A 26819-nucleotide genomic window follows, 5' to 3' on the forward strand; every position below is an offset into this window, starting at 1 on the left:
ACTTTTTCGTTCAGGATGGACACATTAAATTTATCAAAAGGGAGAGTAAATGCATTTGTTACAAAAGACAAAACATTTTTTTAAAATAAATGCTGTTCTTTTAAATAAAGAATGTGTTGTTTGAAAATGTATCAGTTTTCACAAAAATATTGAGCAGTGCAACTGTTTCCATCATCGATAATAATCAGAAATGTTTTTTGAGCAGTAAATCAGCATTAGAATTATTTCTGAAGGATCATGTGACACTGGAGTAATGATGCTGAAAATTAATCATCCTTGAGTTTGCAAACTGTAATATTTTGAAATACAATCATTAGATCAATTTTTATGAAGTTTGACAATGTATATTTATTTACTTTATTTTAAAATATTTTTTAAGCTTAATTAGAAAAAAAAGTAGAATTTTTTTTAACGATATTGAGAAATAAGATTTTTGGGTAAATGTGCTTAAAGCTAAATTAAAGGGGTTCAACCTTTACAATACAGTATCTAATAATACCATGAGTATCTTTACAATGAGTATCTAGAACCTCCTCCACACAGTATTGTTTCAGTTTCCATAATGTATTTGTTTGGATCTGAGCATGACTAAGAGGCAAATGACAATTTCTTCAGTTTTCATTTCCTAACATCACTGACTGCAAAATAGGGCCCCATCAAGGTCTCTCCATTACTTTCTCAGTGCAGCGTCTGCCTGTGTTTCTCTTCACATTTACAAATCAAATTCTGTTTTAGATGTCCACATTACTGGTGTCCAAGAGACAATCAAAGAACAGAAGCACCCTATTGCTTATTAAAAAGTTTCTTTCATTTCTTATACTTAATTTCTCAGCTTACAGACACCTGCTGTCATTGAATGTAGCCCTCTTTTGTTGTATGTCATTCATCTCCTCCTCCTGGGCCCTTTCTCTGTTTTTGGTTTCGTTTTCTGCTCAGCAGGCTCATAAAGGGACGTTTTAAAGAGCAAAGAAGGTTTACCCTCTCCAAAGTAACACAGAGACCTCTCGCCACCACAGTGATAGCAGCACCGGTGAGTGAATCTACTGACAAGTTCAGAAATTTCTTTGATCTAATTTGTAGTCTCGTACAAAACCATAAGCAGAGTAGTAGCTTTGATATTTTTAACATGGAAATATTAATTGTTAGCTTAATGATTAGACCACAAGTAGTTAACAGAGCACAAAAACATTACAGGTAAAGCTAGTAACATTTCACCTTTAAATGCTTGCTTATAATAATGTTATGAAAGTTGCCAAAAGGTCTAAAACTTTCTTTCGTTTTTTTTTTTTTTTTTTTTTACATGTATCTTCCTGTAATATTAACTGCAATCCAGATATAATTTTTTACCAGAAAGTAACAGGGAAACTCTTACTTGGTAAACTCTACAGCACGTTACTAGATACATTTTTGTGCCCAAATCAGCAGGAACTGTGACAGTCATTGTATAACAAAATGTTATGAATTAAACAGCTCCTAAACAAAGAGTTCTTTATTGAATTGAGTCAAGAACCCTAGGGTTCTATATATAACCCCTATTGAAGAGTGTACATAAACACTAACCATTTTTGATTAAAAGTAAATGGCTTCCACTGTGTTTTGGTGACTGTGTGTGAATGTAGATGGAGATCACTCTTAGATCATACCAGGAGGAAGTGGTGCAGACGGCTCTAAAGGGGGAGAACAGCATCATCTGGCTGCCCACTGGTGGAGGAAAAACCCGTGCTGCTGTTTATGTTGCCAAGAAACACCTGGAGACTACTGCCAATGCCAAAGTGGCAGTGCTCGTCAACAAGGTGAAGCCAGATCACTGCTCAGTTACACTGGGTCTGTGCATAATGTTGTTATATCTTTTTCTTTAGATTTTCATGCTGAGTTTATATTTTCATTGTTCTCAGGTGCACCTGGTAGACCAGCACTTTGACAAAGAATTCAACCCTTATCTTGGGAAGCCATACAGGATAAAGGCCTTCAGTGGGGACAGCAATGACAAGGAGTTATTTGGGTTACTGGTCAAGGACTCAGACCTGGTCATCTGCACGGCACAGATCTTGGAGAACGCCCTGAACAGCACGGAGGAGGAAAAACGCGTGGATCTCACAGGTAACAGATTATTTTCTAAGACACACCACAACATGATTTATGTGCTATTTTTAGCACATAAATATAAAAAGTGTCTCTTTACATGAATACTGTCACATACTATTATCCAATAGAACAGTAAACAACCCCCATTGTACAGGTCTTGTCTTGACTGGATCAAAAAAAAATCTTTGTAGGTTTCATTGTTTTGACTTAGTCATATTTCTAACATGCAGTCAAACTTGACACTCAACAAACCCAGCCAGTTCAGATATTTCATGTGTTCTAGCTTAAGCACACCTGGTGTAACTAATAAATCCCTTGATTAGTTGCATCAGGTGTGCTTGAGACAGCACCTGTTTTGCAGATTTGTGCTGTTGTGAGGGATTCTATTCAGGGGGTTGAATAATTTTGAGACTGCAGAAGTCATTAAAAGTTGCATTTTCAGTTGAATTTGGGGAAACCACTTGAAACATTTGTTGTGTTGAGTTATTTCAATTACTTTGGTTTTATTTGTTCATTGCAAACAGCTGAAAATCTGTCAATTTTGCCAATAAACCTGATTTGCAATGGGGGTTGAATAATTTCGATTACAACTGTAAATGTTTTGTCTCCTTTGTCTTCCTGTTACTTACAAACAGACAAACTCTAAAAAATTGTCTCTATTTAGACTTCACCCTGCTGATCATAGATGAATGTCACCACACGCAAAAGGAAAGTGTCTATAACAAGATTATGGGCAGCTATGTGGAGAAGAAAGTGAGAAAAGAAGGGAAGCTGCCCCAGATTTTGGGCCTCACAGCATCACCTGGTACAGGAGGAAATAAGTCACTGGATAAAGCTGTGGAACATGTCTTGCAGGTTTGTGTGTGTGTGTGTGTGTGTGTGTGTGTGTGTGTGTGTGTGTGTGTGTGTGTGTGTGTGTGTGTGTGTGTGTGTGTGTGTGTGTGTGTGTGTGTGTGTGTGTGTGTGTGTGTGTGTGTGTGTGTGTGTGTGTGTGTGTAGATTAGGAACGACACAGCTCAAACGATACAGCTAAAATGATTATCTTATGATGATTTTCAACATGGATAATTATGTATTTGCTCTGAAATGGCTTAAAAAGATGGATTTTTTTTTTCAGCATTAATTTTTGACTGCCAATGTTGGCAAAAATGTCGATAAATAAATTGCTAGTAAAGTCATAGCGAATATTTCGTAAATATTCGATTAGGTGGTGGTACAGCCCTGGTACAGGGCTCTAATTTTGTTAATACAAAAACCAACAGAAGTTTTTTGCTTTATGAATTAATAGTAACACTTTACAATAAGGTTTCAATTGTTCTTCCACAGCATTTATTAATCTTAAATAATGATAATCTCAACATGTACTAATATATTTTAGGATCAAAATTTGCATCTGTTAACATTAATACATTTTTAGAAACTAAATAACATTAACAAAGGTTAATAAAAATGTTGTAAAAGTATATATTGCTCATTGTTCATGTTATTTAATGCATTAACTAATATAAACAAATGAGACCTTATTGTAAAATGTTACCAAATTAATAAAATAATTCTTACTCTTTCTTCTCATTTTCAGATCTGTGCCAATCTGGATTCAGTAATTGTGTCCACCAAGGATTATACACCAGCGCTCAAGAAAGTCGTCCCTAGACCCAAAAAGCAATATGACATTGTTGAAAAAAGACCCCTGGTACTGTCCTCCGTATGCTTCCAGACTGCACCTGTAGTCATAATGCCATTCTCCACTGCACAACTGCTTGAACGTTCAGTGACCAAAATATGTGTATATGTGTTTGTGTCAACAGGATCCATTTGGCGACCACTTGAAGTCAATGATGTCAATGATTCATGAGTTCATGCCTCCAACGGTGAGCCGTAGCCTGCGGGAGATGGGCACACAGGAATATGAAGCTGATGTGGTGGAACTAGAGAAAGCAGGTTAGATGTCATTGCAACTACAACTTTTGAGTTGTACATTCCAAATCCCCTACAAAAAAAAAAAAAAAAATGACTTGACTTGACTGTGTGTTTTTGGATCAGGCGTAATAGAAGAGAACAGACTGATCGCTCAGTGTGCGCTGCATCTGCGGGAATACAACGATGCTCTTCTCATTAACGACACCGTTCGCATGGTGGACGCGTTCAATGTTCTGGATGAGTTCTACAATTCAAGGAAAAACAAATTGCTGGATGGAACAGACTTCTTTCTCCAGGGACTTTTTGATGGTGTGGATTTTTTACTATGCTGTTGAACATTGTCATTTACTTTATTCACCAAACCTGTATAGGCTACCTTGTATCTTCCCTTCTGTGAAATCCAAAAATATTTTTTCACACAATGAAAGCATTTAATTGTGGGACTGTTCAATTTCAAAAAGGACAAAAATATATCAGTACCATATCGTTATGGGCCAGCGTTATACTTTTTGTATTACATTAGTCAGTATTGGATGTATATCTGCTGATATTGTATATATTTACTTGTGCCTATTTCCCCTATTTTTACACTGACTTAAAGTTATTCTTTAAAAAATACTAAAAATGTAACACTATTAAATGTAATCTTTAGCAAGTCTCATAGTGAATAACTAGTTTTATATTGTACGTTATAATGTTGTGATGTTCAAATTCACAAGTAGCATTTAAAAACCATTGTTTTTATTCTTTTGTTTCATTTTTTATTTATTTAGATAAAATAGCATCACATTTTTATACATTTTATGGGTAATTGCCATAAGATGGATATAATTATTGGCCAAAAAAAGCACCATAAATGCAGTCCACATGATTTGTGCACCATATTCCAAGTCGAAATTAAAGTTCACTGATCATATTGCTTTCTGCTTAAATCTCAGTTACGTTTGTGCATATTCAAACTGTCCCTTTATTTGTATTAATCATTTGTCTGTTAACTCCAAAACTGATTTTTCTGCTCTTACTACTCAGAGAACCATGTGGAGCTAAAACAACTGGCATCGGATGTCCGCTACGAAAACCCCAAACTGGCCAGGTTGCAACTCACGCTGCTGGAAGAGTTTAGAGAGAAAACGTCTCGCGGTATAATCTTCTCGAAGACGCGCAGGGGCACACATTGTCTGTATGACTGGGTGAACACCAACCGTGAGCTGCTGAAGGTCAATATTACTGCTGCCATTCTCACTGGAACGGGTAGTGGTGCCGACCACATGAACCAGGTACAGCAAGAAAACATCTCAAATGGTTTCCCTCTTATAAAGCATTTGTTGGTCGTGTTTAGTTGAGAAACATCTAGTATCTACAGAAGGGAATACAGACTAATTCTGAATCTGCTAATAACTTTCTCTACTTGTTATAATATACAGTATTTGTCTGTTTTTTGTATTGGTTCTTAGGGTGTACAGAAGAGGACCATCAAAAATTTTAGAGATGGATTCCACAACCTCCTCATCTCTACCAGTGTGGCTGAGGAAGGACTCGATATTCCAGAATGCAACTTAGTTGTACGTTACGGGCTGTTGACCAATGAGATCGCTCAGCAGCAGGCCAGTGGGCGGGCTCGAGCTGAGAACAGCGTCTACTCAGTGGTGGCTGAAGAAGGTGGGCGTGAACTGCGCAGGGAGTTTACCAATGAGTATCTAGAAGGTCTGACCTCAAAAGCTATTGACCAAGTACAGAGAATGAGTCCAAGAGAGTTCAGAATCAAGGTTTGCAATTTAAATCTGGCTTCTACATTTCATATGATAGAAAAAGTCTAAGTATTCCAATTTCATTGCCTAAAAAACATTTCTCTTTCTGCTTGTCAGATATCTGAGCTCCAACAAATGTCTGTTTTGATTCGGATCCAAGCCGAGGGGAAAAGGGATGAGAGGAAGCAGCGCTACAGTCCTGCTCAGGTTCAGCTTCAATGCAGAGGATGTTTCCTTCACGTCTGCAGTGCAGAAGATATAAGAAAGATAGAGAATTCACACCATGTCAATATCAACCCTGAGTTTAAGTGAGTTAGTCCTCAGTACATCACAGTCAATATCACAGACCAAATAATTCTGGAAAATGTAGAACAGTGATGAATTTACCGTACACAATCTTGCAAAGAAGTCTCATACTCACCAAAGCGCCATTTACTTGATCAGAAATTCAGCATAAATAGTCATATTGGAACATATTAAATACAGTTTAAAGTAACGTACTCAGCATCATTACTCAATTCTTTAGTGTCACATGATCCTTCAGAAATTATTATAATATAGTGATTTGATGCTCAAGAAACATTTATTATTGTTATCGATGTTCAGAAATGTTCAGTGTTCATGTTTATCAATGTTCAGTTGTGCTGCTTTAATATTTTTGTGGAAACCGTAATTTTTTGTGAAAACCGTAACCGTACAATTTTTCAGGATTCTTTGATAAAAAGAAAGGTCAAAAGAACATAATTTACATCATTCCTACTATGATTATAAACAAACATGTTTGTGTTTGTCTATTTCATAGAAGGCATTATAAAACTGGTGGGCAAGTGTTTCTGGAGAGGACTTTTGAAGATTGGGAGCCTGGACGGGTTATCAGCTGCAGTAACTGTGAAAAGGTTAAAGAAAGAAAGAAACAAGAATAGATCACATTGTAATATCCAAATGAACATAGGAAGAACTCCTTAAGAATAGTGAGTGACCAAATTTTCTTTATCTCTCTTTCTCTTTCTTTCTTTCTTTCTTTCTTTCTTTCTTTCTTTCTTTCTTTCTTTCTTTCTTTCTTTCTTTCTTTCTTTCTTTCTTTCTCTCTCTCTCAGGACTGGGGATTGGAGATTAAATTCAAGATGGTGGCAATACTCCCCTGTTTGAAAATAAAGAACTTTTTCTTGAAAACTCCTGGAGGCAAAGTCCCTGGCAAGAACTGGAAGGATGTTGAGTTCCAGGTGACAGATTTTGACTTTATTGACTACATGAGCAGCGGTTTCCCTGACCTGGACTTAGACGACTGACACAACTACACTCAGTCAGAAACCTGTAACCCTCACTGTGCCAGATTTTCTGTCTGCAGTGGGTATTTCTCTACAGTGGCTTTCATCTTGTAAACTATTGATTACTGTTTATCCTAAAAGCTGTTTAAATGAGCTTTCCTGTAGCTCGAACAGTAGAGCGTTGGCGCTTGTAAAGCAAAGGTCATGGGTTCGATTCCCAGGGAAAGCAAGACCTGATAAGAATGTAAAATTCAATGTAAGTCGCTTTGGATAAACACATCTGCTAAATGTTAAATGAAACTATTTATCAGCATAATTTAAAAATGAAATTATCCTTTCTGATGTCATCATGATTATTCATGTATGTTGGGGGCCATTGTAGCTTTTGTGATTGATTGTGATAGTCAAAATACAGTTGGGAACCTCTGTTCAATATAGCTGTTTGTAAACTTTAAATGTTTGTACCTCAAATTCTATTTACTTAGTAGTTTTTGTCATTTATGGGTTTTGTTTTATTTTCTTTTGTCTGAGAAAGGTGTGTGCATGTGTGTGTTAAATGCTTTGAGAGTATATTTATCTTTAACATATTTTCATTCATTTTTGTTGTTGTACCTCTCAGGGATCAGGACTGTGCTGCTCTATGATTATTAGTTATTGTCTACATTACTGTGCAATATGTCTATAAATGCACTCCAAGCTCTTAATGACCCTCATTGCGCTCAGACCGTCACTTTCAGATTGCTCAAACATTTACATATATTCATTTAATAGATGCTTTTAACCTAAGTAACTTACAACTGAGGAGAAATATGAACACACTAAGAAATCTCCGAGCCTTCATTTATAGACTGGGTTTAGGTTTGTTTATAGTATAGGCTACTTAAAACTGTTTCTCAAAAAAAGTGAAATGTAGGCTATGTCTTAAATATTCTTTCCTTTTTAAATTTCTGCATAACATTTACACATGAGATTCTGTATATTGCATCTGTAGCTAATATATACATTTTTTTTTATAAATAAAACAATTATGCTCTGCATGTGATGTGATGTGTTTTTTTAACTGCATGTCATGTGTCCTTATGTATGCTTCACAAGTGTTATGAACTGTTATGAACTGTTATGAACCTGTGTGTGAGGAAAGACTACAGTTATAGATTTGCGTGAGAAGACAACAAAAGCAAAAGTTAAAGATAAGCTCTTATTTCACGATGCTGAGTTTCTCAGATTGATAGATTTTCAAACGAATTTTGTGTCAGCCACTAGATGGCGCCACGCAATTTTGCTTCCTTTCTGTTAATTGTGAGTTTCCCCTTAGTTAATACTGTATGCACCTGTGATTTGCCTTGAACACTCTTGGGTTTGTTCAACGCTTTGGTTCTTTGACTGTGAGTCAAACCTATAGACATGTGACGTCATTGTAAAAGTCAATAGCCACCCTATAGTCTGCACATGGGTTCAAAATACCTGGATATTTTGGAGGTCAATTTTGCTCAGTTCGTTTTTTTATATATTTTTTTATTCCCAAAAATGATTTATTTTTTTTATGTTTTTATTTCATTACATTATTTAACAGAGATATCAGTAGCAGTATCTGGGCTTAGTTAGTAAAATGATGCCATTAAACAAATATTTAAAATATTTGGTTATTTATTTACAAATATTTACTTAATATCTTTAGCTGCATTACCTTGGCTTAGAGAATCAAATGGAATTGTAAAATTGTATGTTAGGTACGATTAATTACTGAAAATTGGGTGATTAGTTGGTTTATCTATCTATCTATCTATCTATCTATCTATCTATCTATCTATCTATCTATCTATCTATCTATCTATCTATCTATCTATCTATCTATCTATCTATCTATCTATCTATATTATATTCTTGTGTTCATGTTTTATTCAGTGTAATCAAAGCAAAAGAGAGCCAGAGCCATTAGGCCTGGGGTTGGCATAAAGGGCAGTGTTGTGCCAGTGTGGTTTTGCATGGATCAGTGCTTCAGCGACGCCCACAGCTCACATTTAAACACACACGCACACACAATGCCCGCAGAATAAATCACGCATCCACATACACGTGCTGCTCATTTACACGGACTCTAGCAAGGACATTAAAAGTCAAAGTTAAAATTCTGTCACAGAATTTCTGTCTCGTTTTTCTGCTAACACTATGACTTCCTTTATAGCATATTGTATAATACACAGTTTAGTGTCAATGTACTATAACATTTGGCCACTGAATGCCGCAACTGACCAATCAGAATCAAGTGTTCAGAGAGCCAACTGGTTCGAACCCCCTCACTGCCAAAGGTTTATCACTGCCAAATTTAAGTCGTTTTTTTTCATGTGATTATTGTCATCATCATTGTTTTAATCAATGCTTGTGACAAATATTCTCGGTTGCTGTTTCAAATTAATATGATTATAGCTGGACGTGTGTATGATTGGGGGGGGGGGGGGGGGGGGGGTATATATTTATTATATATATATATTTTTTTTTAAAAGGATTTCTATATTTTATCCACTCAATAGTCTACAATATAATTAATAGCCATATAAACGTAGCGTAATTATAATAATAAAACATAGTGGGATATTCAGTGATATCGGCTGTGCAACATCGACTTTTGTGATTGGCCAATACCGTGCTCGTTAAGATACCAGCAGACAAGCTAATCCAGCACAAATTAGTGCATAAAAGGTCACCAAAATGAAGTATTTGAACCTCATAAATAAATTCAAACGGAGGAGAAAAACTGCAAAAAGGCTCAACCACAGATTTTAGGGGGGTTAAGGTGAAAGACCCTAAAAAGAGTCTAGCAACAGCTATGGGTCAGAAATATAGACAGAGCTACAGCATGCACATAAGCAGGCATGGCGCAGATGTTGTTGGTGTGTGCGCTCCAGTCTGACGTTATCAGACAGGATTAATCATGTCAGCAGGGTTCATAGGTGTGTTTGGGTCTGTTTGTGTAAGTCTCTCTCTAGCTCTTAATTTGTTAGTGTGTGTGTGTGTGTGTGTGTGTGTGTGTGTGTGTGTGTGTGTGTGTGTGTGTGTGTGTGTGTGTGTGTGTGTGTGTGTGTGTGTGTGTGTGTGTGTGTGTGTGTGTGTGTGTGTGTCCATAGAAACCCAGGTGCAAAAGAGATGGCGAAGGAATGGAGATGGATGAATGGACTCCAAGAGGACAAAACCAAATATTTCTCCTGCCGTCACTTTAAAATGACTCGGCACACATAGAGACTGAGAGACATTCCTCGCTCTTAGTCCAACAAAGAGTCTGTAATCAAAACCAAATGTTAAAAAAATGTCTACCCAATGGTTGTGGTCAGTTCAAAAGGATTGTAAAACAAAATTACATCTAAATACGGACAAGTCTCGTAAAGCAAATCTATATTTCCGAAATTGCTTTCCACCTTCTATCGTAGCTAAACATGGTTTTTAATTACTGATGCTCACATGCAAAAGCAAACCTATTCAGAGACATATGCTTGGCTTTTTGTGTACAGCTTGTAAACCCAGTTCTTTCAGTCCATATATAACCATCACACCACACTAACATGTTGAGACTGTATATAGTTTGTATAAAAAAAAAATAGGTATAAAAGAAAGTGATTGTAGTGGAGTGATTAAAGGAATAGTTGGATGAAGGAATGAAAATTGTCACTTACCCTCATGTTGCTCCAAACCCATATTCTGCCTTTATTTCATGGTGCAAAAAAGGATTTTAAAGAATGCAACAAGTCTTTTCCTGACCAAAGTGATCTTTGAAGAACCCAAACATGAGAATCATGTGCCATATCCCAAGTCTTTTAAATTAAACCTTTTCTTCCAATGAGTTGTTGACCCGAGAACCGCTGTAACCGGATCGTCACTCTTAAAACAAATGGTCTTAATTGGCATCCATGATTCCATGAACAACCTTTAATATCCACAGAACCTTTTGAATGCAAGGTTCTTCAGATGTTCTTCACACTGAGAAAAAAAAAGTTTCCTCTAAGACTTGGCAGTTGCATAAATAGTCTTACAAGTTAGTCATCAATTCGTTTTTTAAGTCAGTTACACAAAAACATACATTGGACTGACTGCCCCTTGACTAGTCATACTAGATCTTAAAGGAGAACTCCGGCGCAAAATGAACCTTTGGTCTAATTACACATTGTTACCTAGTCAATCATTATCTGAGATTTGTTTTCATGATTATCGAATGTAAATAGTTTTATCTCTAAAAACAGTTTAGCCTATAACGCTAGTATAACGCTAGTATATAGGGCATAGAGTAGTGACAAATAAAAATAGCTTGTTAATACCACTAACAAGGCTCAAAATAGCCCCACACTAACACGGTAGCATAATGAGGGTCCCTACCTTCAAACCGAAGCATTGAGAACTTTGTCATTGTCCAGACAGTTTAATAAGAAGATATTTTATACATACAGTCAACTTGACAGAAGCCATCTTTGAAAAACAGTCAAAGGCAGTTGATCTACGAACGCCGATCCAACTGGTGAGATGTGAACGAGACCATATGAGATTCTATATGCGTTCGTAGATCGACTGATAGAGACTGTTTTTCAAAGATGGCTTCTGCCTGTATACGTGAAGTTGACTGTATGTATAAAATATCTTCTTATTAAACTGTCTGGACAATGACAAAGTTCTCAATGCTTCGGTTTGAAGGTAGGGACCCTCATTATGCTACCGTGTTAGTGTGGGGCTATTTTGAGCCTTGTTAGTGGTATTAACAAGCTATTTTTATTTGTCATTACTCTATGCCCCATATACTAGCGTTATACTAGCGTTATAGGCTAAACTGTTTTTAGAGATAAAACTATTTACATTCAATAATCATGAAAACAAATCTCAGATAACGGTTGACTAGGTAACAATGTGTAATTAGACCAAAGGTTCATTTTGCGCTGGAGTTCTCCTTTAAGACTGTCTTAACATAATGGCTAAGTGTATGCAACTGACCCCTGCTCACTGAAAGGATCTTTGGAAAATCAACTGGTTTATTGGAAAAGATAAAGAAATTACTCAAAAGAATTGTTTGGATTATAAACAAATAATACTATGCTTTATCTATATTCCGCCTTTTCAAAACTCTTGCTTTACAGAGGGCAAAAAATAAATGTGAACATTCTTCTTGAGTTCCACTCACTGACTGTTTTTAACAGCTCAACCGACTATCCTTGAGTAATGACCTACATTTTAGTCTGTTCCTCAAATAAAGTCATTGTATGACTTTGATAAATAATATCAGAATTTGTTTTTTAGGCTGACTATTCCTTTAAGAATGGCAGAAACAAACTTTTCTTCAACGTGCTGCTGTGTCTGTCATTATCGGCACAGTCACACTGTCTACCCATTTTTCCTTCAGTCTTTCTTTCTCTCCTGCTGTCTTTGACTCTCCCTCCCCTCCTCCTCCTTTTGTCCATCTCTCTCAGGCTTCTATGAAAAACACACTGTCAATCTTGTTTTCTTTTATTCTCCCAAATTTATAGTTAATAGGCTCCTATTTTCTCTGCTAAGAAGCTGTGTATTAATGATCAGGTGGACTGGGCTGTTTTTTTTATTTACAATGCTGAACGAGACAAAGAGAGAAAAAGAGAGAGAGAGAGAGAACAGTGTGCATAGACTGTGTATTCGTGTGTGTGTGTGCAAAAGAGAGACTGAATGGATGTGTTGACTCTCTTCAGATAGCCAGTAACAGCCAGTAAAAGACAAGGAAATTGGCCCAAATGGGGTATGGGTAATTTCACATCTGCTGTGTTCAATCAACCTCTATCTGGCGTTTGTGCAGGCCAGCTCTTGACAAACAGGCAGGTGTGTGTTAGCTTGTGTGTTTTTGACTGTGTGTGTGAGTGAGAGAGAGAGAGAGAGAGAGAGAGGGAGGGAGAGATTGCTAAGCACAATACAATGTGTAATACTGGAAAACAAAGCACACCGTTCTTTAGTTTGTTTGGACAATTATGCAAACTACACAAACACATTCAAACAGTACCTTGGTTGAACATATACTGAACATTAAATTCCTTCGCAACTCAAAAATACAGGACACGACTTAATTTTATGCATCCGGGGTTGATTGGATGGCGAAAAGTTATATACCAGAATATGGCCCAGTGGATAAAACAGGATGTATTTTGTGGTATCTGCCAAAAAAATAAACTTGTTTCAGAGCAAGTTATTAAAGTTTGATGAACAATTACAAAGATAATCAAATATTGACTTTAAATTAACAAGCACTTATTAATTCAACTTATTAGTCCACAACGAGACCAAAGTTGTACATTAACAAAATGTATGGGTCTGTAAGAAATTAATACTTTTATTCAGATGAATGCATTAAATCCATCAAAATCGACAAACATAAAGACATTTATAAAGCTACAATTTTGTTTTGTATTTTAAACGTATGGCATTCCATTTGTGCCATAAAAAGTGTTGACTGTGTATAATACATTTGTGTCTACTCTTATGCCTTTGTTTTATTTGTGTTGTCCTTATCTAATCAAGGAAAAGGCAACTCAACGTTTTCAACATTGATAATAGAAAGAAATGTTTGTTGAGCACCAAATCAGCATATTAAACTGATTTCTGAAGGGTCATGTGACACTGAAGACTGGAGCAATGAAAACAGGAATAAATTACATTTTAAAATATATAGAAAAGTTATTGAAAATTGTAGTTATTTTTCACAATATTACTTTTTACTATATTTTGACCCAAGTTTTGAATGGTAGAGTAGCCCTATGCTACTTTATAGTCCACATGATGATGACGCACAAATAAACAGTCAAACAGTAAGTTGCTATCCCAATAAAATATCTGTAATCAAGCACAAACAATACTTGTCACAATTATTAGAGCTTTTGTTTTCCTGAGATGCAATGTGTCTCTTACCTCATGTTTTCATTCATTTCCTTGCTTTGACATTATTACTGTAATATGAGCCACTGTTGAGTAAAAACCATAGAATCATGTCCCCTGCCTCAATCTAATAGAAAGTATGGTTATTTTGATTTAGCTTTTTCTAGGTAATCAAAAGAACTTTTCTTAACCAATTAGCACTATACTAACATAGGCTAAGCTTGCTAACTGAAGGATAACGGAAAACAAACAAAGGGAATTTTTTATTTTGACAGATTTTAGCATCAGTTTACCTGTTTTAATAAATAAAAATTAATACTCAGTAAAGAAAATTTATATCACTTCAGTCAGCCCCCGAATAGAGTATTCTGCAGAGGGAATAGATTGTGCGGGACATTTTTCAGCATTACACACAACAGCTCTAAGTCCTCTGCCTTCTTCTAAATTCCTACTTTGCCTCTCAGATCTATTTTTTTTAATCTCTCTAATTATGTATAGTCGTGCATTAAGTTGTGATAGTGTACATTTGATTTTACTGTTTGTGTATAAATGGATTAAAGGGGCTGTCATTCATGTATCACAATAATCACAGAAAGACTTGGGGAATGATAATGAATTATAATAACTTTCTTTTCTGTAGCAATCAGTCGTGTGTGTGTGTGTGTGTGTCTGTGTGTGTGTGTGTGTGTGTGTGTGTGTGTGTGTGTGTGTGTGTGTGTGTGTGTGTGTGTGTGTGTGTGTGTGTGTGTGTGTGTGTGTGTGTGTGTGCCTGCTGGGACTCGTGTGTAAGGTGGGTGTTGGGAAAGTGGGTTTGCTCTGGCGGGAAATGGCTATTTATGTAGCTGCAAATGGAGTGACACACACACACACATGCTTTTTCTCTGTTTCACACACACAGACAAGTAACGCACATCGCCCTGCAGGTATAGGCAACCTTCACTAGCCAATGTAAGCCATTGAAAGGACAGGAAAGAAGTGAGAAACAAGCGGGGAAGGAAGGTGTGCTGTTGTACAGAGTCATGAGAAGGAGGTTGATGAGAAGATGGATGGATAGATAAAAATTTCGGTCAAAAAACTGTCAAGAGAAAAAAGAAGTGGTTGTTTTGAAATGCAAGAGCATTTTAACTCACCACACTTGTATTAAACAAGTAGCACACTGTTTCTCTCAGTAGCTTCTGGCTCAAAGCTGCATACTTCCACCCCACCTCTACTCCACACTGAGTAAAGGTGTCAACCCACACCTCCACAGAACTCAACAGTCCAACTTCAGCTTCCATAAGCAAATCTAATATGTCCTCTCGGGGTTGCACTTTATTTTACCGTACGTGCACTTTCAATGTAATTACCCACTAAAATACTGAGTAAGGGTTAGTACCTTACCCAGTTAGTGTCATTACTACATGTATGTACATGCAAAACAGGACTGTAAAATAAAGTGCTATCCTTCTCGGCCAGGAAAACATTTGCACATTTTTGTGATACATGTGGACTAGGGACGCCACACTTTTTATTGTAACTTCTGTCATCTTCAGTTGCATGATCCTTCAGAATATGCTGATTTGGTGTAGGCTATACAGCTTCTTTTTTTTTTTCAACGAAAGATCAGAGGAACTTAGTCCTGGAGTGACAACAGAATATAAGAATGTAGAAAGTATCCTTCTTCGAAAATTTTAAATTAAATTCTAAATTAAATTTTAATTATGGATGCCCCTGAAATTGCCCATAGCCTAGCAGTAATGGGTAAAAAATAAATCTAGTTTAAGGATGTGCATTTATTGCATGGTTAAACATGACATGTCTAAAATGTCATGACAAACACCATTAACTTGAATGAATGAAAGGCAATAATCAGCAATATGCGATCACATATGGTTTATTATGGCATACTATAAAACTTTTAAGATGTTAGAAATACGTTCTAGTGACGTCATTACTCGATGACGCAAATTAACAGCTTAATTTTTTTTAAAATATACAGGTTCATTGAAACGAACTGTCCGAAAGAACCTTTTGTGAAAGAGCGAGAGACAATTTGAAGTTAATAATTAACTCTGTTGAACTGAAAAGCGCTCTTAAAGAGGAGTCGATTCCAAACGGCTTGGAAATGTTGAAAACAGTTGCACTGCTTAAAGGGTAAGTTCGGTATTTTACACTTAAAGCCCTGTTTACAGATCGTATCTGATGAAATAGAACGGTTAAGATAAAAATTTGGACACATGCTGCTGTCCCGAGAATTTTAGGTTTATTTTGACACTTAACGTTACCGCAGTTCTGTTTTTTCTTTTCCACTTCATCTTGCTTTTTTTCCGCTTCTGGCTTCCAGATGGATATGTCCTCTTCATGTTTAATACATGAATTCATGCATTTCTGGCTATGATTCGAAAATAGCTATAGAAACCTGATAGAAACGCGAGTAAGCAGCGTCAGTTAGAAAAAGCGCCAAAGGCTGCATTAGTATAAACAGCATTAAGAGAGGGGGCCCCACTAAGGGGTATGCGGAGGTGTGGCGGCGTCACTGCTTGTGCGTGCTATATTAATAGGAACATTTTTAATTGTTTAAATGATCGATCCTCGGGGGCCCCCTCAAAATGCGGGGCCCCAGGCAATTGCCTGCCTTGCCTGTCCTATTGCAGCGCCTCTGCCTACTGGTTACAGAGTGGATGGAGAATCTAAACGTCTCCGTTGACGAAACCGAGGTCTCGCCGACTTGTCACATATCGTGATGTTCGGGATTTGCTCAGGACACCTGTTATCGAGACATTCTTCTACGTCCCGAAACATAATTGTAAAAAGCGTCCTAGGCCAGAGGGGTTGAATGGCCAGTTATCAGATCGGTAAGTAATCTTAGAGTAATTGGCTACTTCATGATCGGTAAATCTGTTATCGAGAGTAACTTAGCCTAGCCCACTTTTGATGGTAACCTCGTCATACACATTATTAGAGTGTCTATTATTCAAGCTCTCAACGGAAGAATCACGTGTGTGACGCGTTTGGCAAAATAGGTCCACAAAAGCTAAATAAACCTAAAATTCTCGGGACAGGAGAATGTGTCCAAATTTTTTTCTTAACCGTTCTATTTCATCAGATACGATCTGTAAACAGGGCTTTAAGTGTAAAATACCGAACTTGTCCTTTAATGTTTTTCTGGAAACCGTAAAACATTTTTTTCATGATTCTTTGAATAAAAAGTTGAAATGAACAGCATTTTGAAATAGAAATCTTTTGTAAGAATTGTTTTTACTGTGACATTTTTTATTAATTTAATGCATCCTTGCTGAATACCTAAGCCTATTAATAATTTCTTAGAAAATAATTCTCCAAGTTTTGAAACAGAAATTATTTATTTTTGTTTGTTTGTTTTATATTTTTTAAATTAATACTTCCTCCACCTCATTTGACCAGCGTTTTAAGTGTGACCCAGAGCAACTTCTTGTGAACAAACCGTTAATGTGCCTCCGATGCTTTTCAATCAGCTGAGCGGTGGAGGATTACCGTTTTTCTGGGGCGTTTGGATTGGGAAAAAAAGAAATCCACCGAATGAGAGAGAGAGAGAGAGAGAGAGAGAGAGAGAGAGAGAGAGAGAGAGAGAGAGAGAGAGAGAGAGAGAGAGAGATTAAGGGATGAAATATGGTTTGGATGACTAGTTCGTGGGTGCATTAGTATTGCATCTAGTCCTGCTCCATTACTGTGGGTCAATAATTAGAAAGGATATGCATGCTATGTGCTAAACGTATCTTTGGCAACAGATTTTAATGGGTTAAATGTGTTGCAGGTGCAGATCAGGACGTTTCGTTGTTTAACTGTGAGTTAGGTAATGACAGCCCCTCACACTGGCACACTTCCTAATGGGTTGGCAATCGGGTGCTTGGAGGATCCAACCCTGATATTATTCCACGATTTCCTATAGCCGCGAGGAGTGGCCACAGTGATTGGAGCAATGTGAAAGGAAGTGGTTTTCCCTGGTCCACTGATCATATCAGTTAGGTCCCAGCTCATTTCCTTTGAATGCTTTTTTGTGTTTTGGAAGAATTTGGAAGTGTATGAGTGTATGAGCTCACTGTTTCTGCCTTGAATTACATTGTCTAATAAATTTCTGTCACCTCTAATAATAACAGATCACTCTAAATTGTAAGACACTGTAAAGCTGCTATTTTCTGTAAAGCTGCTTTGAAACAATATGTATCGACAACACAGTAGTCGATTGTCGAGTTCACGCGCATATGTTTAGTTACCTATGATCACGCGCGTGAACTCGACAATCGACTACTGTGGACTTCGACCGAAAACAGGAACTAAATACAGGTCTGTGCGCTTGTTGAATTAACATCATTTTTATGAATATCTTTCACATCTAATGCAGTCAGATTCACCGTGTTCACTCTGAAGGAATCACTCAACATGGCTGGGCACTTGTAATGACACATCAAGGATGATAAGAGAAATAAAAGCAGGTTTAAAATTTGCCCCATTCAAGTCAATAGGGTGCAGATTTTAAAAATAGGATAACACGGTGTAGGCAACAAAGATAGGGTGAATTTATATTTCATGCTGACTTTAAAACTTTTCTAATGCTTGCCATTGAGTGCAAAGGTAACAAAAGAGTTGGCTATAAGTTATATTATAAGTATTGTGAGAAATAGGCCTACGGTTTGTATTCTTTGTCTGTTATGTAGCATCTTAAATGCATTGGTATTCAATTAACTTCGTTTAGGTATTCAGATCACTTAAATCATTCAGCTGCCTTTACATGATTAATCAATGAGAAAAAATATTTGTGTTTGTTGATGCAACTGTGAGTGCATGTATTTTAAGTGAAATGTAAATGGGTTTGTGCATGTATGTCCATTATATGTAAACAGTGTGAATATCTGTGTGCATGTAAGTGTCCGTTTGTTTTCTGTTGATGTGCTGTAAAGTTCAAATGTGCTTTTGTGTGGGCGGATTAGGTAAAGCCACTCAGCTGCGCCTCTAGTCAAGGACTCTTATCATTTGAGTATCTCGCTAAAGGCGAATCATCCCTGGGTGACATTCAGCCTCTCTCCACTGGTCTGGGTCATTTTAAGAGCCTCTCTCCATCATCACATCTTTCAGAAGCTTCACTTATAATCACCCTAAAGAGATGTAAGTATCAACATCCAGTACTACATCAGTTTTGTGTTATAACCTAGGGCTGGGCCATTAATTCAATTTGATTTTCAGTTACAATTTTGGGTTACTTTAACTATGTTCTAACATTTAAAAGAATAATTAGTTAAAATGTACTTATTGTGTACTTGCATGTTTTTATATTGTACTATATATTTTTAAATACCTGTATGTAATTACATCTGTTATTCATTTCTGTAATTTATAATTACACTATTTACCCGTACCCTAACCTTACCCATATCCCACCTCAATAGCAGAGAAAGTGTTTATCCATACATTATGAGCACAAGTACATTGTACTTATTTATTGATGTAAGTACATGGTTAAAGACACCTAATATAAAGTGTGACCCAATTTTGAGCTCCAACGATTACATAAACAAGATAATCGAGATTATTTTTGTGGCATATTCTGTTATATTAGTTTGTTAAAGTGTACTCAATCTTTTATTTTTATAAAAAAAAAAAAAAAAATTATATTAATTAAGGGTATATATAAAAATGTCATTTTTACATTCATTCTTTACGCAGATGAATAATCTCTAAAGGAAATCCATTGTTAAAGGAGAACTCTAATTACAAATGTCCAGACAGTTTAATAAGAAGATATTTTATACATACAGTCAACTTCGCGTATACAGGCAGAAGCCATCTTTGAAAAACAGTCACTACCAGTCGATCTACGAATGCCGATCCAAGTGCGCTGAACTGTGTAGAATCTCATATGGTCCGTTGTTTCCGGAAGGATATGTACACGTATGTACACGTAGCCTACTGTTCGTGCTCACCTTATCACAACTTATAGCTCGTTCACATCTCACCAGCGCACTTGGATCGGCATTCGTAGATCGATTGCCTTTGACTGTTTTTCAAAGATGGCTTCTGCCTGTATACGCGAAGTTGACTGTATGTATAAAATATCTTATTATTAAACTGTCTGGACACTGACAAAGTTCTCAATGCTTCGGTTTGAAGGTAGGGACCCTCATTATGCTACCGTGTTAGTGTGGGGCTATTGAGCCTTGTTAGTGGTATTAACAAGCGATTTTTATTTGTCATTACTCTATGCCCCATATACTAGCGTTATAGGCTAAACTGTTTTTAGAGATAAAACTATTTACATTCGATAATCATGAAAACAAATCTCAGATAACGGTTGACTAGGTAACAATGTGTAATTAGACCAAAGGTTCATTTTGCGCCGGAGTTCTCCTTTAAAAAAGCAAGTTTAAAAAAATGCATAATGATTCTAAATGATGAATTCTAAAGACTCATATCAAGGCAGACCACCTGAATGAATTTGAGCAACAGTGATTATAAAGCTTGAGAAAGAATGTAATATGTAATTGGTGTGTGTGTGTGTGTGTGTTTAAATTGTTCTTTCTACTCACTCCTACACTCATATCAGCACTCAACAATGACTCACTCCTTCACAGTTCATGCTGGTATAACACTGAGTATAGCAAACTAAAGGGGTTTACTTTGCTCTACAATTTATATTCAGTTTATGTTGATGTGTGTGTGGATGTTTTGGTAGCATTGTAAGGAACAAAAAGCATGTATTATTATGCAATTGTGGAGTGAATTAATGAATCAGTATATAGACTATTTAAAATGGCCAAAGTGATCACAGAGGGTCCTTGGAAATGAGGATGGGTGACCTTTGTTCTATTAGTTACCAGAATGATTAATCAGTTGTGAAATATAGTTCATTACTTGGAATAAAAATACATGAGAGAGTGAGCAATTACATTGTGTTTTTAAAAAACACTGATGCCATTATCAAAATTTTGATGCATTTTCATACCGTTTTGACACGCATTGCATCCCATATATTGCTGATCAAAGAAATGATGCAATTGTTGAAAGCGATAACTGCGGCTGAACAGGACCTGTATATTCATTCATGAGATGTTCATTGGGGTGTGAAGGTGACCAGGGTCTTTCGATTACACCCTGTACACCTTAATGGTTTATTGATTAAATACAACATAATTAAGAGCCACACAGTCAGTGAAATGAATGGACTGGAGTCTATTGGCTTCAGGACAGCTCCCTAGAACAAATTACAAACCAAATGCTCTTCATCTACTTTATTAAGAGTCAGATGTGTTTGAAGTTTTTACTGCATACAGTCTCTCACACCAGGGAAATGGATAAGGTTACATTTTCAAAGAAGCTTCATTGACACAATAAACATGGGTTTATTTACGATGCTAGATCATATTAACACATGACGCATTGTAACCTACTGTGTTGTAAGGATGCATTCGACACAGGTTACCTTGAACAAATATATTTAATTGAGAGGAAAACGCAAAAAGAAAACAGAATGGCGCAGCATATATCAGCCTCTGTCCAACTCTGCGTGACTTCTGGGCTCCGGGGGAAACCCCAAAACATGGATCTTAAAGGACCATACCTCCTAGACCATTATAGCATGTATACCTATTTTTTTTTACAGTCTATGGTATATACACACATACAACATCTGTAGTGGAATCAAATCTTGAAATATATATTAAGAGTTTGGTTTGAGGCACTGATTGATGAGTCAACTTCTTTGTTTTCTGAGTTTTCCTGCACTTTCTGTACAACTGTGTATAGACCTTATTCACAGCAGTCCCGTCTTTGATTTTTAACGGGAATGAAAGCGAGGCTGTGAGGGATAATGGACACTGCAGCACCATTATATCTTCTTTTTTTTCACGCAGATTTATTACACGAGTATGGAAGCTTTTGCTCCATGGAATAAAAAAAAGTATGAATTGTGAGATAAAACATCACAAAATGTTTTAAAAAAAAATAATAATTCCATGGCGGAAATAAGCTTTCATACATGGGTCTTTGGAATACTTGATTCTGATTGGTCATTCATGCCATTTATCCTGGTAATGAAGAGTGCCATCTAGCAGCATCTAACTGGTTCCTCTCAGTTATAGATTGTATTGAAAATGACCTCAAAGGTGAATCAAATCAAATCAAATTTTATTTATAAAGCACATTTAAAATCAACTTTGGCCAAAGTGCTGTACAGTAAAGTAAGAGAAAAAAAAAAACTAAACAAGACAAGAAAAACATAAAAACATAAAAGTTAAGGTACGTTTGAACGCACTAGAGAAAACGTGTTTTCAGCAAAGATTTGAATTCAGCTAATGTGGAAGCTGATTTAATATATAGCCAGCAGCCAGCAAGGTGTTCCACAACTTAGGGCCGACTACTGCAAAAGCTCGATCACCTCTGCGTTTTAGGCGAGATTGTGGAACAACCAAGAGATGTTGATCTCTTGATCTGAGTGATCTGGATGGATTATGAGTGATAATTAAAGCAGCACCAGGTAACTTTTCAACCTTAATAATATATTTCCAAGTCTCTTGTGATGGTACATCGACTTACAATAGGTTGAATGACACGTCTGCCATAGCCTGACGGGGTCTGTAGCGTTTTTAATCGTACTTTTAAACTTCGGGTTTCGGGTAGTAACCGGCGAACAAAGAGAACTACAAAATTCGACTGCTTTACGGCATATACGTCACTTCCACCACCACCCCCACTTCCTTAAAATCGGACGTGCGAGCCAAACTAGCGTTTGTTTGCCAAATGTTATAGTCATAGCCGAAGCAGCACAGAAAAGCAAGAAAGCAAAGGTTTTGTCGGAGGAAAGCAACAAGAGGAAACGAGAAAGTGATCGTATTAAAGGCAGAACGAGGATCAACATTGGGCCAGCGTTTCCTCGCTGGCGTGAGCTGAAGGAGGAGGAGGGGTGCCCGATGTTTTCCAGGGATTTTTTTTTTTTTTAGCGACAGTCCCAGAAAATTCAATTTCAAATTCACACGAATTGTCCCGTTTTTTTGTGAAAATATACTTCTAAAGTAGAATTTCCTGTTTTCAAATTAAACCGTTTCCGTCTACCGCTACTGTGTTTTCTTCATAGTTGTGTACAGTACATCCAATCCTGTGTCCGTAAACGGGTAAAAACCATGGTAAAAACGGGTAAAACAGTGGATTGGCCAATGCCAGGCGTTTACTTTTATTTGATTAGAAGCTCAACTTATCGCCTAGCAACTGCCTGTGCTGTCGGTCGGTCGCGCGCGCGCATCAACACACATCCAAGATGATACAGTGTGAGTTTAGTTGCTAGCTAGCTTTTTAAAAACTGTCTATTTACATCTATTGTGTGAAATGGGGAGAGAGACGGACGAGGAGGATAACCACTGTCTATGAGGATAACACAACAAAGTCGGATGAGCCACCAGTGTCAAAGAAAATACTATTTACAACCTACAACTCAGACTCCCAAAAATAATAATAATCTGAATGTCCTGGTTTTTCACAAATCAAAGGTGGCAACCGTTTATATACTGTCTATAGAGAGCCTAAGTCCCGCCCCTCCGCTTCCGGCTCATGGGACCTTATTTCGGAAAAAATATGTATGGAAGTCAATGGCGAGAGATAACTTATCTTTTTATTCCGTCTGAACTGTCCCCTGAACTACACATATGATGTTTGTCAATTTAAAAGGTAAATATGAAAGTCAAGAAAGTCGCAGTTTGTCATAAAACAGAAGAGTAACGTTTAGTTGTATGTGAAAATCGCTCGATGAACTACATCTCTCGTCTCGCACTATGTAGCCTACGTCACAAGATCCGTTGCTCGTATGTGTGTATTCTGGCTCAAAACACGAGTCAGGCATGACGGCGTAACGTTAGGATTATAATGTAAGACTATAGAAAAAATGACAGACGTTAGCTTCAGTAAAGTTAGCTTCATTCATTGAGAGAAAAGGTATGACGTCGCATGTGCGCCTTCTGGGTTTGTAGTCTTTGTAATTACGTATTTTCACAGTCTTATACCTCAACAGTTTTACATCAAACTGCGACTTTCTTGACTTTAAAATGTATCTTTTAAATTGACAAACATCATATGTGTAATTCAGGGCACAATTCAAACGAGATCAAAATATTTGTTGTCTCTCGCCATTGACTACCATACAATATTTTTCCGAAATAAGGTCCCATGGTGGTCGACCGGAAGGGGAGGGACTTAGGCTCTCTATGGTGGCAACCCTATGCAACATTATCAAGCTGCAGACTCGGAGCCTGCTGCATCTACAGTCCCGCACCCAGAGTCCCGCATTCTCAGTCCCCTCGTTTTTCGAGACAGCGCCTCCTGCTGTTCGGAAGATCGTATAACACCCTTATCCAAATGCCATTGAAAACATTGGAATGCAAGATTACGGTCTCTTTTTATTTAAAGTTATCCAAATAAATATTTGCGTTCCCTGCTTGATGCATGTACCAAAAAAAAAAAAAAATCATTGTGTTCTCAAACTAACTAATTACCCAGTATTTATTTTTTGAGCGTGGGTGTAATTGAAAGGAAATTACTGATGTAACAGATACAAATACAGATTTAACTATCATCTGAAAAATATGATGTGATATTATATTGCTACAATGTTTTAGTTTGTTTTTGTACGTACAATGTTTCAAATTCCATTTTTTCTTTCAGTTCAACATATAATGATCTAATTAACATTACCATGCTAACATTACAAAACCTGTTTTTTGATATTTTGCATGTGAAGCAAAACTCAAATAATAGACAAAACACCAATAATAAACAATTCTGTACTTTATTTAATGATCACCTTAATCACTGTCATCTTGCTGTAAACAGGACAAAGCAAAAAAAAAAGGAAAAAAGAATTGTGTTAGTGACTTTATTTGTGTCTTAAATTGCATTCAAAAAACCTCCATTTATAAATCTGGCTTTCTTAAAATTGTGGACTGGCAATACAAGCAATGGTAATGTTGCTGGGTTCGGCAGGGGCGACCGCATCGATGTACGGTGTACCCTGGAATACAACAGCACACAATTGCACTGTCACACACAGTCTTATGATCTTTCAAAAAGCAAAAAAAAAAAGATGTTTGCTAATGTTACCTTCATGTTGCACTGCTCTGTTGAAGTGTCCCTTAACATGTTTCTGAACTTTGGACAACTTTGTCGGATTGAAATATATCGGGGCACAGAATGGGCAGTGAAAATCACTGCAGCATTTAATACATTTCTGTATTTCTGGAAGTGAATTCCCCGTTTGAATTGTTATATCCATCTTCAAAAAAAAAGAGAGAGTCAAACTCATTAAAAATGTAAGACCACCCCACAGAGCCCATACAGTCAAATTTCAGTAAATACAAATTAAAACAAGGAACCCTCAAAAAAAGACCAAATGACACATTCTAACTCACATGTTAATACCATAGACTGGTTAATACATAGTGAAGGCATAGCAAATTTGATTATTAGGCAACTGTAACCTATGAGTTGTGAATGGCTGGCAACAACTTCATATCACAGTAAAATTAATATTGATCCATTTTAATACTTTACGTTTTATAAGAACTAATTTAAGTAGTCTACATAAATTATATAAAGTAAAATAACTACTCCGGCATTAATTAATTCAATAGTTTTAGGAGAAAAGTTCCGATAATTAAAAAAAGGTAAATCTGATTAAATAATTAATGATGACATTCTTTGATATTAACACATATAATGTATTTAATTGGTCAACTTTAATGTCAACTAATTTTTTACAATGGCTTGTCTACAATAAGTCCATGGTTAAAGGCTAACGTTACAAACTAATTTTGTTACAAACTATCATTACAAATATTAAATAGACTGTTCATATATTGGTGTATCGATGAGCTATAAAGTATAGTTTGATTAAAAAAAGAAATCATTGAATAAAATTGACGATACTCACGTTTCGGTTCTTCACGTGTTTATGTGTTTATCCGATCCAATTTGATAGGTGGCGCTGTCTCGAAAAACGAGGGGACTGAGAATGCGGGACTCTGGGTGCGGGGACTGTAGATGCGGCAGGCTCCGAGTCTGCAGCTTCATACTACTCACCCTATGCTCGACCGATGCGGACTTTCAAATATCAAATGAAAGCCTATATGTCTAAACGGCGTGTACAAGTTTGATAGGGGCTACATTCTTGCAAGTAAATATATAAGATGTACAAAATAATATTTTAGGATACCTAACATGTCTGTGATATTTGTTTATTTGTAAACAAATAAACAAGCTATAATGCAAATCGATTTGTAAAATTTGCAGATTCATCTACTATGGTAACTTAGCTTGATATTATCATATTGACGATATATGGTTATTATCTACCACTCAAACATTGCATTGAAGTATCATATAGATTCAGTAAAACGGTAACGAATAGACTATAGAGCTGGTAAGTCCCGCCCCTCCGTAAAACCCCGCTGGACCTCAAAGTTGAAAAAGCGTCAATGCAAGTGAATGGGAGAAAATAATTATTTTCTGGTCCCGTTTGAATTGTGCCATGAATGTGAACATATGTTGTCTGTGAATTTTTAATATAATCTTTCATGTTACAAGTTTGACAGTATATGGTATGATTCGTCGGCTAGCAGTTGTGGAAAAGACATAACGAGAAAGACTACATGTCGCCTATGTGACGTCACCCCATAAAGTTGACTTACCCGTGGTTTTCGCCAACCTCAACGATTTTTTCCTCTCCCTGAAAGAAGGCGGTGAAGTGCACCAAAGACACAGCCATGTCTAGCGGGATCCGTGAGCTAGAGCCGTGAGCTAGTGGTGTTGACGTTTCAAACGCGTCGAAAGCAGCGAAGAGTTGTAGTCCACAAAGTGCTCTCACACAAAGTCTACCCGTATCAAACTTCTACCCGCTAAATTGTAGCATTCTTCACACGAAAGATTATATAAAAAA

The 26819-nt window shown here is 36.7% G+C and overlaps 1 protein-coding gene and 1 long non-coding RNA gene across 3 annotated transcripts; one reads left to right on the forward strand and one right to left on the reverse strand.

The window, feature by feature from the left end:
• The first annotated feature begins 923 nt into the window (after positions 1-923).
• Positions 924-10296, forward strand: dhx58 (DEXH (Asp-Glu-X-His) box polypeptide 58). Of its 2 annotated transcripts, XM_079609359.1 has the most exons (13): positions 924-1030; positions 1620-1793; positions 1896-2100; positions 2750-2940; positions 3665-3778; positions 3894-4026; positions 4129-4314; positions 5035-5282; positions 5460-5771; positions 5871-6061; positions 6556-6649; positions 6851-6976; positions 10147-10296. In XM_079609359.1, exons 2-13 carry the CDS (start codon positions 1620-1622, stop codon positions 10237-10239), a joined length of 2067 nt encoding a protein of 688 aa, XP_079465485.1. In that variant the 5' UTR covers positions 924-1030; the 3' UTR covers positions 10240-10296. The 2 variants fall into 2 exon arrangements, with proteins under 2 accessions (XP_079465485.1, XP_079465486.1); XM_079609360.1 differs by lacking the exon at positions 10147-10296 and having other exon boundaries at positions 6851-8030.
• A 14496-nt stretch (positions 10297-24792) lies between these two features.
• Positions 24793-25953, reverse strand: LOC307005049. Its single transcript, XR_013799208.1, has 3 exons — positions 25815-25953; positions 24986-25157; positions 24793-24896 (listed from the first exon to the last, which is right to left on the reverse strand). It is a non-coding gene; the product is annotated as an uncharacterized lncRNA (long non-coding RNA).
• Between the last annotated feature and the right edge of the window lie 866 nt (positions 25954-26819).

The sequence above is a fragment of the Phoxinus phoxinus genome (genome assembly GCF_949152265.1).
Source record: "Phoxinus phoxinus genome assembly, chromosome: 1".
Taxonomy (NCBI): domain Eukaryota; kingdom Metazoa; phylum Chordata; class Actinopteri; order Cypriniformes; family Leuciscidae; genus Phoxinus; species Phoxinus phoxinus.